The sequence below is a fragment of the Trematomus bernacchii genome, unplaced genomic scaffold, assembly GCF_902827165.1.
Source record: "Trematomus bernacchii unplaced genomic scaffold, fTreBer1.1, whole genome shotgun sequence".
Classification (NCBI taxonomy): domain Eukaryota; kingdom Metazoa; phylum Chordata; class Actinopteri; order Perciformes; family Nototheniidae; genus Trematomus; species Trematomus bernacchii.
Window position 1 is genome coordinate 495226 of NW_022987665.1, and position 14805 is coordinate 510030.

Sequence of the window (14805 nt, forward strand, 5' to 3'; positions counted from 1 at the left end):
TATAAGTACCTTAAAATCTTTCTCAACTACAATACCTGGTTAAATGTACTTAGTTACATTCCAACAGTGTGTGTGTGTGTGTGTGTGTGTGTGTGTGTGTGTGTGTGTGTGTGTGTGGTGTGTGTGTGTGTGTGTGTGTGTGTGTGTGTGTGTGTGTGTGTGTGTGTGTGTGTGTGTGTGTGTGTGTGTGTGTGTGTGTGTGTGTGGGGGATACCCATGTAATATAATGTACCTGGCAGGTTTCGGATCGTCTCCTTCCTGCTGAGCTCGACAGAAAATTCAGTTTCACTTTTTGTTGTAAAACAAAGTGAAACCTATAATTTTTAGCTTCAAATATAATTTATGAGTTTTCTTTTTGACATTTTCACAATAATTGTTTTGAATATTTCTTTGACATAGTCCTTTTTTAATTAATTTGCATTTTGTTAAATGTTTTCAAGTTGTTCCGACTATTGTTCCTACATTTTAAATGCATTTGTTTGGCATTTTTCCGACTTCATCCACAAATTTGTTTACGACATATTTTCAGACATTTTCAAAAATAATTCTCCCCCAAATATAAACATTTTTGTTGCAATTTTGACATTTTTAACAGGACGTTTTGAAATTATAATTTAAATATATGCTGTAGTCTAGTTCAATCTGCAGACATGCATCATATTCTAAGATGTGTTTGCATCTCTAAAAAGTCAACGATGCATTTTGATCCAAGAGGATTGTTAGAAACTTTATTTATCTTAAAAAACGACTGCTCTTTTCTCACCTGTTCAGATAATTGAATGTTTTTCCCCCTCAACTTTTATACTTCACAGATATGTTCTGCTGCCCTGACAGTTCATTTCATTTATTTCCAGACAGCCGAGCAGCTGACAAGAAAAGCCTCATTATATATTCAGTGTTTCCTTTAAACCCTTTAAGCAGAAACACCTCTCCCCAGCAGCGTCTCTGCAGCGTTACGTTATTTCCTGTCTGGCCCTGAGATGCCGTATTATCTGCTATAATAGAATCCTGGCAGTATTTCTGAAACAAAACTCCTACAGACGAGCTTCCTTTGCATCAATATGACTCAACATACCAAATATCTATGGCATAGTTAAAATAAATGGGTCAAAGGTCACTGTGGCCTCATAAAACCAGATTGTGGCCACAAAATCACATGAAAATGATGATCATTTTGCACAAAACAGGATTAAATGATGTAGTCACTGCAAACATCGCTGCTACAACCCGCTGCTGCAGATACACTCTTTACAACATCAGGAGGATACGTCCCCTCCTGACCCAGAAAGCCACGCAGCTTCTGGTCCAGGCTCTCGTCATCTCACGCCTAGACTACTGCATCTCCCTCCTGGCTGGTCTGCCTGCATGTGCCATCAGTCCTCTGCAGCTCATCCAGAATGCAGCGGCTCGTCTGGTCTTCAACCTTCCTAAATGTTCCCACACCACACCGCTCCTCCGCTCCCTTCACTGGCTTCCAGTAACTGCTAGAATCCACTTCAAGACACTGGTACTAGCGTACCATGCTGTGAATGGATCTGGCCCTTCCTACATCCAGGACATGGTTAAACCATACACCCCAGCACGTGCACTCCGCTCTGCATCAGCCAGACGGCTCGCTGCACCCTCACTGCGAGGGGGACCCCAAGTTCCCATCAGCAGAAACACGTGGGTTTGCTATCCTGGCTCCAAAATGGTGGAATGAGCTCCCCATTGACATCAGGACAGCAGAAAGCTTACACATCTTCCAGAGCAGACTGAAGACTCATCTCTTTCAACTCCGCTTCGAGCGATACAATTACTAACAAAGCACTTATATACTAACAAAGGACTGGCTTATCTGAAACCTGATGTACTTATATGATTCTGTTTTCTTCTAGTTTGTATCTTCCTGGTCGAATGCACATGTAAGTCGCTTTGGATAAAAGCGTCAGCTAAATGTAATGTAATGATATTGCATTGGATAATATGCTTTGATGGTGCATTCAAGGACACTACAATTCCCCATCATATTTAAGGTTTAATTTGATTTTGATTAAAAGCTTTGCAACAGATAACGCATGGATCTTCGATGTACGAGTGTCCCTGAACGCACCAACAAGACACTGACTATGTTAAAGAAAAAATGACAGAATTCACAATCATTTTTTAAAACTTGTTAGATAATCTTTCCAATATTTCCTGAATATCTTGGGAAATGTTTTGCTACAATTTTAACGCATTTTCTGGGGGTTTTTCCAGACTCATTTCACATATTTTTCCACAACATTTCTTCAGACATTTTCCAAATTATTTGTTGGATTTTCTGACAATTTTCTGAAATTTTTCAAGCTTTGTTTCGGGTATTTTTTCAGACTTTACAAGAGACAAACATCTCAGTTATCCGAGTGTCCCTGAATGCAGCAACAAGACAATAATTATGTTAAGTTGAAGAGAAGATGACTTTAAAAATGTGTTTACAAGACTAACAAACGTCTCTAAAGTCTCAGATGTCTGATTGTCTTTGAACGCACCGAGGACGGTTTGTAAGAGTCAATGAAAATAGAAAAAGTGAAAAATTAACAATTCGTCTTTTTCACAGCGTGTTCGATTATAGTTTTTGATTGTTATGATGAGGGCTAGTTAACAACCAAGTCTCTAAATTATCCCATGCTGTTGTACCTTGAATGCACCAAAAGGTGGCAGAAAATTAAAAACAAATAACCAACTTTTTAAGAATTTGTTTGTATTTAGTTTTACCTGAGTTCATCAAAAATGCAATATCTCTGACATTTGATTATAATTTGTTTTTGGGATAATATTTGACGATTTGCAACTCTTGAATCTCCTTTGTTTTTTAAAAGGATTAACGGCAATTTAGCCAGCGGTGTTTCAGTGATGGGAGGCTGTGGCTCAGTGGGTAGTGTGCTGGACGTGAGCAAGTTCGAGCCCCACTGCAGTCAGCATGTCGTTGTGTCCCTGAGACACTTCACCCCAAACAGTACTGAATGTATGTAAGTCGCTTTGGATAGAAGCGTCTAACAAGTGGCATGTAATGTAATGATGGTTTTTACTTCCAATTATTTCCCCCTCTGCGCGCTACAACCCACCATCTGACGTTTATTAAAGTTCGTAAAGGTGCGATAAATGGGTCATCGTTTCGTAACGGTTTCCATTGCGTTTTCTACTGGATGATCCAACGACTTTTCCAACGCGTGCTTTCCAGTAACTTCTTCCAGAACTCAATGCTCTCCATGGAGTTGCATGCCATTACCTTTGAAAGTAAATCAATATATTTCATAATAAAAGACACATTTGTTGGGGGGTTTATTTTGAAGTAGTGATGATTTTAAGTTTGCATGAGTGGGAGACCCCTCACCCGCCCTTCTATGAAGTTTGGTAATTTAAAGGAAACAGCACGACCACATTTTCACACCTCGATCATCTCTGCATCACTCTCTCGCTCTAACCCCATAAATATACTGCTTTCATGAAGAGAGACTCACTTACAGCCGGCTTCGTTGCGAGAGAAACATCAAGAGGAGGCAGAAGTCTTTAACGAATCAAACCTCTTAGTTTCTGAACGAGTCGTAGACATGATGGTGGTATCGGCCAAGTCGGTGGTTTGTTTGTGTTTCTTGTTTTCTGTTTGCCACGTTCGAGGAGCCTACATCCCCCCGAAGATGAACAGAACCATCTTGAACCTCCTGAAGCACTACGTGAGTATTTTAAGAACTTCTATTCATAGAATGTGTATTTTTGTTTTTGAGTTAGCGGCCGTAGTTAGCGGTAGCAGGAAAAAAGATGGCCGCCGCTTTGACTATTGGAAAAGGAGCGTCCATTCTTTTTAAACTCTATGTCTATTACTTTTAATAGTTTAAGAACATATTTAATTTCTATAAGGGACCTTTTTATTGAAATACGCAGCTCATAGCTTTGAAGTAAGAGAACATGTACATAGAATGAATAAGAAAAGGTACAGAAGACCAAGACTAATGGAAACTAAAATGAAAAGTTAAACACTTTCGAATGAGACAGAAAACATTTGTATTTTTGGGGATTATTTGGGTTTCTATATAAACACTAGAGTTAGCTCTGAAGTTGCTTGTACTTGCAATACAACGAGTGTACTGTCAGTATTTGTACAGCATAACTTAAAATACTGTGAAGACCTTTACTAGTTCCTGCAGCTGCTTTCAGTCCCCACCACACACACACCACACACACACACACACACACACACACACACACACACCACACACACACACAACACACACACACACACACACACACACACACACACACACACACACACACGTTTTCCATGTATGCATGTTTAAAGAACTGTTCTGTGTTGGTTTTCCATTAACAACCCATATGATTCATCACAATTGTCATTATTTTAAGACACATTGTTCATTGTTCTACTCGTGTGTGGAAAGTGGTGAAAGCAGGGATTTAAGTCTTAGATTGTGCATTCAAGGACACATAGATGCTGAAATCTACCTTTTTTAATGCAAGACTCATTCATTTTTCTGCAAATGCAAGTAAAAAATTTGCAAATAAATTTACAATCTTTATCACACACAGTTTTATCTGATACCGACTGTCCTTGAATGCACCATTATTGACAATAACTTGTATTCATTGGGTTAAAACATGAACAAAAAACACTGATATGTTTCCTAATGTTTGAAAGAAACAGATTTGAAATCTAATTTGACTTGAATTGTTTACATTTCTTGCAGAACATATCAAAGGAGGAAAAGTATAACGGGCAGCTCGTCTTCTCCAAAGAAGCGATACCTGAGAAACTGCTGGTAAATAAAAGTCAGCTTTATTATTACAACCATTCTGTTATAAGAAATACAAATGTGGAGGGACATGTGGCGCAGTGGACTAGTGCGTTGGTGTTGGGATCAGGGGGGCACAGGTTCAAACCCACTGCAGTCAGCATGTCGTTGTGTCCCTGAGACACTTCACCCCAAATTGCTCCTGTGGGGATTGCCCACATTATTGAGTATGTAAGTTGCTTTGGATAAAAGCGTCTAACATGTAATGTCAAATGTATAGGGTGTACTGTTGCTTTAAGTAGAGCTGATAGCTTAGCATAGCTTAGCATGTAGCTTGAACACAGGTGGGAAGAGTTATCATGGCTCGGTCCAAAGTGGAGGAAAGTAATAGTTAAACCGTTATTTGAAACTACTGTATTTCCAATTTATTGACCAACAAAACCACCGTCCAGTTTGTTTGTTGTTTATTTGTAAGGATCCCCAGCACTCAAATAGCTTCAAACCGCAAAAACATGACCAATATGTATACTTAAAACAGTGAAAAATATCCACGGTTTGTTTTTAAATGCCTTGTGTCGTCACTGCCAAACCCAAAGATATTTAGTTTAATATGAAAAGAAGCACATTTTTCTAATAATGAATGAATCCATTTGTTGATTTTATTCCCCTAAAGTTCGTTAGAAAGGATTGACGTTTTTCGAGCTGCTCTCCACGTCTGCCATCTTTACCTTACTTTCTTATTCTTGATTTAGTGAGTCAGCAGCCGGCTGGTGTTTTCCAGGTTTCAGTCTCACACTGCGAACACTTTTTTTCAGTTTGTGTTGAGGTTCCTGTGGTTTCAGTTGATCTGCTGGCTCTGCACCGTGCACCTTTTGTGTTGTTTGCAAAATATTCTCAGGGTGCAAAATGTAACTTTCACTCTTCACCAACGAGGATAAAAAGCCACTTGATGGATGATGAGATAACATATAGACACATGGAGGCAGAGGGAACAATCAAGCTGCATTATGAATGGGTAGGAATAGGAAATAAAGGGAAATTCATGAAGTATTTAGCATTGTTTAAAATCAAATTATATATATGATTAAGTAAAAAAAACAATGACTGAAGGGTGCATAGGGACTTTTTGGGGGGTATAACCATCTTAAAGTTTGCCATCGTGTTGTCTGCTTTCAAACATTAAGAAAGTGTTGAGAAAGGTTGATTTTGAAGGTGTTCAATCTTTTAAAAATAAGAAACATACAGGTTCTAGCTTAATAGACATCTTTCAGCCTGTTGTTAATCCTGTATCAGTCATGTTTTGTTGAATGGCACATCTGCTTGTTTCAGTATTGAGAAACCTTTTGAAACAAGTATTGAAGATCTCCACCAAGGCTGTTTCCAATCGTGTATCCGCCCCGTAATCCAGATCTCCTCCAAAATTGAAAGCGTTCTGCCTTTGCCCATGCTTCACCTTTCTACCAAATTTCAATATAATCGGGTGGGTAGTTTTTCAGTAATCCTCCTGACAAACAAACCAAAAACATGTCCACTTGGCGGCGGTAGTGAGTGTACTCAGATATTCTTGTGTCAGATTTGTACCATATTTAGGTATTCATGGTGGTACAAAGGGAACTTGTTTGTCATATAGAAAGGGAATATTTAAATCCACCCCCACCCCCTACACCCCTCTGGGTTTTCCATTTTTAGTTTTTCCTTCACCGGCGTTAGGGGTTATCACTTTTAGCATTTAAAAACAGTTTTAAGCGACGAATACCTTATTAAATTGGACATTTCCAAAGTCTTACGCTCATGAATTATTGTTTTTACACCAACCAGGGTAATAGTCCAGAATCAACATGACTTAAGCCCTAAAAACTAGACATGTTAGACATTTTCTGAGGCTTAAAAGTGTGTCTTGATTGGTTTACAAAATGTGAATTGACTTTGTTGACCTGTGTTCATCTAAATAATCTGTTTAGCCATGATGCGGTATCACATTCATGTCTGACAGTCATTTCCCCTTCGAGGCCTACTCTTTGCTTAATTTAACTTCTGTGTGGGAAACCACAGGGGATGGGGGGGGTTTCCACTCTGTAAAAAGATGATCAGCCTCTCAAGGCATGTTTGTAAAAAAAGAGGTGCAGTTAATCTTTCTTTATACAAAGTAATACACCACCTTTTTTACATGGTTGAGGAAAATGACGCCATAATTCATATTTTGCGCCATCGTTTCTTAAGATAAGTTCCTACTTTTTAAACTGCTTGAAACTTTGTGCAAAAGGCTGAATTGTGCTTTCAGTTATATGCTGTTATAGTGCTTTATCTTGTTATGCACAATGTTGATTATTCTCTCAGAACTAGCTAAACACATGGGTCTGGGGTAGAGATCTTCACAATTGGTTTGGCAACTCGTGACACAGCAAATATCCAAATAAACCATCAGTGTTTGCCATCAAAGTTCGAGCAGAGTCCTGTCTCCATTGCTTCAGAAGTTTCCATCACACTACATATTAATAATAATAATAATAATAATACATGACACTTATATAGTGCTTTTCTAAAAAGTAAAAGACGCTTAATTGTATTGTCTGTTTCTCTTTCTAGGAAAAGAGGGTGTTCATGAGAGGCGTTTTGGAGACGTACGAGACGCTTATCAGCAAGATGTTGAAGGAGTTGCCGACCCCTCTTCCCGACACCAAAGGAGGTGTTGGTGAGGGTGGAGCAGGAGAAGACGTCCGCACGGAGCTGAACTACATCCTGCAGAAGGTCCTTGAGCTGAAGAAGAACCAATACAAGGAGCACGATAATCTTCTGAGTAGCCTCAAGAAGCTCATAAGCATCAAGGTAACAAAGAAACCAAAATGTGTATCTGCATGGACAATCTGATTGTTGATCTGAATCAAAATGTGCTGAATTAGGGCTCAAATGAGGATTAGGGAGGGTTAGGGTTAGGCCAATGCAGGACTTCAGAGGGTTAGGGTTAGGGTTAGGTCAATGCAGGACTTCAGAGGGTTAGGGTTAGGGTTAGGTCAACGCAGGACTTCAGAGGCGGACTTTATAGAGGGTTATTTGGAGGGCCAATATCTGACTTTAAATAAGACTTAAAGAAGGTTTATCTAGAGCAAACAAACAGACTTAAGTGAGTCTTATGTAAACTGTATAAAGGACCTTAAGTAAGGTTTTTTGGAAGGTCTATGTAGAGTGACAAGGCTCTGAAGTAAGGTTTGTGTAGAGCGTACAAAGGGCCTAAAGTAAGACTTTAGCAAGGTTTCATTAGAGCAAACAAAGGACTTAAAGTAAGGTTTATGTAGTCTTTGAATCCCTTAAAGTAAGACTTAGGGAAGGTTTTTGTAGAGCGTAGAAGGGACTTTAAGGAAGGTTTATGCAAGGTTTACAGAGAGCGTACAAACAACTCTAATTAAAGCTCATGGAAGTTTTATGTGGACCTTAAAGAAAGGTTTAAAAAGGGGCTACACACGTCTAAAATATGTTTTCTTTTGTAAGGTTTAAGTCAGACTTTTAGGGGGTTTATGTAGCTTAGGGAGGGCTAACAGAGGGCTAACGGAGGGGCTAACTGAGTGTAACGGAAGGCTAACGGAGGGCTAACGGAGAACTAACAGAGGGCTAACGGTGGGCGAACGGAGGGCTAACGGAGGGCTAACTGAGGGCTAACGGAAGGCTAACGGAACGCTAACGGAGGGTATATGGAGGCCTAACAGTGGACTAATGGAGGGCTAACAGAGGGCTGACAGAGGGTATATGGAGGGCTAATGGAGGGCTAACGGAGGGCTAACAGAGGGCTAACAGAGGGCTAACAGAGGGCTAACAGAGGGCTAATGGAGGGCTAACGGAGGGCTAACAGAGGGCTAACGGAGGGCTAACGGAGGGCTTACAGATGGTTTACGGAGGACCATAAGGTTTAATAGAACTTTTAATGTGAAACCCTAACCCTAACCCTAACCCTAACCCTAACCCTAACCCTGTATGCTGTTGTGGGAATTTACTTTGACTAAACTAATGCTAAATGTCTCTTCCTCCTCCAGATGGATAACGCTACCGTTCAGAGTAAAGCGTTGGGCGAACTGCCGTGGCTTTACGAGGAGGCGAGTGACCTGAACAATGAGATCCAGAGTAGGCGGAGAAGACGGCAAGCACGGAAGGTCAAAACTCATCAGAGAGGCTGAAATACACAATATCAACATGGGCAGCAACGAAAATATTTAATTTAAAATGGACAAATAATATAACGATTGTTTAAATATCAAATATAATCAAACATTTTCTCTATTTTCTCTGTTTAAGGTTATTTAAAAAGATATTTATGAATAAAGACATATTTTTCACATTGATTCACAGCTTAAACCTATAAGATATTGTAATTTAGTAAATATATATATATTTTTCAAAAAGTGACATACTTGAAAGAAGTGGGCGATTTTATCTTTGATTACTAATTTAATAATTACTCGCAATATCATTCAATTATGACCTGGAAGTACTTGATTTCTTGACTTTAACTTATTTAGAAACTGCAGATGTGATGTTTAGAGGGATATATTTAATTATTATATGTTTTATTTTGAGTGGCTCAGGTATTTAAAAATTATATGGTACAAAGTACACCATCGTTTACTGACATGTACTTCAATGAGGAGTAATTTGTGATTTTCTACGTTTATGTTATGTATTTAAAGTGTTAATTTAATGACCATGCTGATGTGACTTATTATTTATTCATTTAAGTTATTGATAAGCACATCCAGTCAAATGTAACTGAATAAAACTGAATGAACATTGTCTGTTTATTGTTTATTTTTTATTATGACGTGGTTAGATTACAGTCCATGATTACACCGAGGTTTTTGGATTTCAAAGACAAATAATATTGGTTGAGGACTCTTTAAAGTAGAGACACTACATACTGATATACACCTGAACATCAGCAGGAGAGGACTCTTTAAAGTAGAGACACTACATACTGATATACACCTGAACATCAGCAGGAGAGGACTCTTTAAAGTAGAGACACTACATACTGATATACACCCGAACATCAACAGGAGAGGACTCTTTAAAGTAGAGACACTACATACTGATATACACACCCGAACATCAGCAGGAGAGGGACTCTTTAAAGTAGAGACACTACATACTGATATACACCCGAACATCAGCAGGAGAGGACTCTTTAAAGTAGAGACACTACATACTGATATACACCCCGAACATCAGCAGGAGAGGACTCTTTAAAGTAGAGACACTACATCCTGATATACACCCCGAACATCAGCAGGAGAGGACTCTTTAAAGTAGAGACACTACATACTGATATACACCTGAACATCAGCAGGAGAGGACTCTTTAAAGTAGAGACACTACATACTGATATACACCTGAACATCAGCAGGAGAGGACTCTTTAAAGTAGAGACACTACATACTGATATACACCTGAACATCAGCAGGAGAGGACTCTTTAAAGTAGAGACACTACATACTGATATACACCTGAACATCAGCAGGAGAGGACTCTTTAAAGTAGAGACACTACATACTGATATACACCTGAACATCAGCAGGAGAGAACTCTTTAAAGTAGAGACACTACATACTGATATACACCTGAACATCAGCAGGAGAGGACTCTTTAAAGTAGAGACACTACATACTGATATACACCTGAACATCAGCAGGAGAGGACTCTTTAAAGTAGAGACACTACATACTGATATACACCTGAACATCAGCAGGAGAGGACTCTTTAAAGTAGAGACACTACATACTGATATACACCTGAACATCAGCAGGAGAGGACTCTTTAAAGTAGAGACACTACATACTGATATACACCTGAACATCAGCAGGAGAGGACTCTTTAAAGTAGAGACACTACATACTGATATACACCTGAACATCAGCAGGAGAGGACTCTTTAAAGTAGAGACACTACATACTGATATACACCTGAACATCAGCAGGAGAGGACTCTTTAAAGTAGAGACACTACATACTGATATACACCTGAACATCAGCAGGAGAGGACTCTTTAAAGTAGAGACACTACATACTGATATACACCTGAACATCAGCAGGAGAGGACTCTTTAAAGTAAAGACACTACATACTGATATACACCTGAACATCAGCAGGAGAGGACTTTTTAAAGTAGATACACTACATACTGATATACACCTGAACATCAGCAGGAGAGGACTCTTAAAGTAGAGACAACTATTTTATTTATTTAGCATGTCCTGTATTAAACTACAGTAAACAAGTTGGAAATGTTTTGCCAAAGTCGCTATTTTTTCACGTGTGTCTGTGCCGTTAGCACGTTAGCATGCATGCTGCTACGAGCTACATGTGATACAGTTTGTTTGCTGCTGTTGCGTGAGCAGTGAGTTCACACCGTGAGGATTATCTCTCATCATCTGTAGACCAGTTTCATTTCACCTGCTGCAGCAACATGCTGACTCACACTGAAACACACACACACACACATGCACACACACACACACAAACATGCACACACACACCCACACACATGCACACACCACACACACACACACACACACACACACACACACACACACACACACACACACACACACACACACACACACACACACACACGGCGTCTCTCGGTGCTGTCATGGTTTCCATCTCTTTCCTGTGCCCTTTACCACCGGAGGTCCGCCTCCTCTTTGCCCCTGCACCCCCAAAATGTTCTCACTAATTATTACCAGATTCTCAAGTGTCACATTAACATCCCAGGAAATATTATTACACTGTTTTACTCTCCACTAGATGTATGTAGTAAATGTTACTTCCCATAGAAAGCATGCTAATGCAGAACTGTCCTACTAATATACCAACGAGTTTAGAAAACATCTTAAATTGGGTCCAAATTGACAACATTTAAAACCTCTTCGATGCATTTGTTGATAAAAACATATTATATTATGTTCTACGTAATGAGTACTTTTACTTTGGATACCTAAAGTATTTTAGTTCAACATGAGAGAAAAAGAGGTAGAACTGTTTTAAAGCATCTGAACGTTTTGTTCTTAAAGTAGTTTCAGATTTAGTATTTTAATTTGATGCTAAGACTTCAGTGCTCGGAATTTTTGCATTTTTTTACAAAGTATTTATCAATTGAAGTACTGTTAGTACTTCATCCACTTGCTAGTACAGCTGCAAGCAGGACTTCAGTACTTCTGTATTTTATTAGATGCGCTAGGCCATACAAATAATATTTAAATTAAACGACTGATATTCAGTGTTTTTACGAGTCAGGGTTTTTCTGCAACTACAACACAAAAACTACTTCCTCCCTCCAACGCTCAGCGGCGATGTCACTTCCTGTGATATCACTTCTGGTAAACAGCAGGTAGCTTTATTTTCCTGTAACTGCCTGTTTACCCACAATGCACCCCGGCGGCTTGGTGTGTGTGAGGCTGTGACTTCTAAGAAACTCTGTGTGTGTTTCCCCAAAGCAACTGTGGTCGATAAACTCCACCAGTGCTTAGAAACTGAAAGATGTGGAATTTTTTATTTGCTGATAGCTGGCATTATAAATCAACAAATAATGTATCATTTATTATTATTACAGGTTATATAAAACATAAATATAAACTTTGTTGATCCCTTGGTGGGATTCACAAGTTAACGAGTAATATCTACATTTAAAGAGTCCTCTCCTGCTGATGTTCAGGTGTATATCAGTATGTAGTGTCTCTACTTTAAAGAGTCCTCTCCTGCTGATGTTCAGGTGTATATCAGTATGTAGTGTCTCTACTTTAAAGAGTTCTCTCCTGCTGATGTCCAGGTGTATATCAGTATGTAGTGTCTCTACTTTAAAGAGTCCTCTCCTGCTGATGTTCAGGTGTATATCAGTATGTAGTGTCTCTACTTTAAAGAGTTCTCTCCTGCTGATGTCCAGGTGTATATCAGTATGTAGTGTCTCTACTTTAAAGAGTCCTCTCCTGCTGATGTTCAGGTGTATATCAGTATGTAGTGTCTCTACTTTAAAGAGTCCTCTCCTGCTGATGTCCAGGTGTATATCAGTATGTAGTGTCTCTACTTTAAAGAGTCCTCTCCTGCTGATGTCCAGGTGTATATCAGTATGTAGTGTCTCTACTTTAAAGAGTCCTCTCCTGCTGATGTTCAGGTGTATATCAGTATGTAGTGTCTCTACTTTAAAGAGTCCTCTCCTGCTGATGTCCAGGTGTATATCAGTATGTAGTGTCTCTACTTTAAAGAGTCCTCTCCTGCTGATGTCCAGGTGTATATCAGTATGTAGTGTCTCTACTTTAAAGAGTCCTCTCCTGCTGATGTGCAGGTGTATATCAGTATGTAGTGTCTCTACTTTAAAGAGTCCTCTCCTGCTGATGTTCAGGTGTATATCAGCATGTAGTGTCTCTACTTTAAAAAGTCCTCTCCTGCTGATGTTCAGGTGTATATCAGTATGTAGTGTCTCTACTTTAAAGAGTCCTCTCCTGCTGATGTTCAGGTGTATATCAGTATGTAGTGTCTCTACTTTAAAGAGTCCTCTCCTGCTGATGTTCAGGTGTATATCAGTATGTAGTGTCTCTACTTTAAAGAGTCCTCTCCTGCTGATGTTCAGGTGTAGATCAGTATGTAGTGTCTCTACTTTAAAGAGTCCTCTCCTGCTGATGTTCAGGTGCATATCAGTATGTAGTGTCTCTACTTTAAAGAGTCCTCTCCTGCTGATGTTCAGGTGTATATCAGTATGTAGTGTCTCTACTTTAAAGAGTCCTCTCCTGCTGATCTTCAGGTGTATATCAGTATGTAGTGTCTCTACTTTAAAGAGTCCTCTCCTGCTGATGTTCAGGTGTATATCAGTATGTAGTGTCTCTACTTTAAAGAGTCCTCTCTGCTGATGTTCAGGTGTATATCAGTATGTAGTGTCTCTGTGTTGCAGCGGCTGTTCTATCTATATCAGGCTAAATATAACTCACATACTTCTTCTGTTATTTCTGTGAAATTTCACTGTCATTTCTCAAGTACTTATCTCATCATTATCTTCTTTCAGTGGTTAGATAGCGATCTGTGTGTGTGTGCGTGTGTGTGTGTGTGTGTGTGTGTGTGTGTGTGTGTGTGTGTGTGTTGTGTGTCTGTGTACTGTGTGGTTGTGTGTTGTCTGTGTCTCTGTGTGGTGTGTGTGTGTGTGTGTGTGTGTGTGTGTGTGTCTGTGTGTGTGTCTGTGTGTGTGTGTGTGTGTGGGTGTGTGTATGTGTGTGCTGTGTGTTGTGTGTGTGTGTGTGTGTGTGTGTTGTGTGTGTGTCTGTGTGTGTGTGTGTGTCTGTGTGTGTGTCTGTGTGTGTGGGTGTGTGTCTGTGTGTGTGTGTGTGTGTGTCTGTGTCTCTGTGTGTGTGTGTGTGTGTGTGTGTGTGTGTGTGTGTGTGTGTGTGTGTGTGTCTGTGTGTGTGTGTGTGTCTGTGTGTGTGTCTGTGTGTGTGTGTGTGTGTGTCTGTGTGTGTGTGTGTGTGTGTGTGTGTCTGTGTGTGTGTGTGTGTGTCTGTGTGTGTGTGTGTGTGTGTGTGTATGTGTGTTTAACATACACTTCCTGCCTATAATATGAACAATATAGAAACTCTTGCTGAAGCGACAACGTTTGGATTTATTCTGACTTTATCTCTTGGATCAATCTAAATATGAACCGCAGCATCCTGGCAAGGACAAGAAGATTCAGAGACAGTTTCTTCCCGCGGGCAGTGAGACTGTTAAACAATTGAACTGTTGAAACAACTTCAAAACATTCATCTTCTACTTAGTAATATATATCTAATATCTAATATATATCATTCCAATAACTTGTATATAGACTCGTACCGCACTATTCCACATCATCACTTTATTTTAGAACTATTTTTCTTTTTGTATTACTTTTACTATCTGTGTTATTATGTTGCATTGTTGGAGAAGCCTGTGACATAAGATTTTCAACTACATAATTACTCTGTAGCTATGTTAGTTTGACAATAAAGAACCTTGAACCTTGAACCTTGAACCTTGAACCAGAGGCTAAAATC

The 14805-nt window shown here is 39.4% G+C and overlaps 1 protein-coding gene across 1 annotated transcript; it reads left to right on the forward strand.

Annotated features, from left to right (window-relative positions):
- Positions 1–3460: 3460 nt before the first annotated feature.
- Positions 3461–9550, forward strand: LOC117487112 (interferon gamma-like). Its single transcript, XM_034135759.1, has 4 exons — positions 3461–3695; positions 4725–4796; positions 7356–7595; positions 8795–9550. The coding sequence occupies exons 1-4, from the start codon at positions 3573–3575 to the stop codon at positions 8933–8935; spliced, it is 576 nt and encodes a 191-aa protein (XP_033991650.1). The 5' UTR covers positions 3461–3572; the 3' UTR covers positions 8936–9550.
- Positions 9551–14805: the final 5255 nt, after the last annotated feature.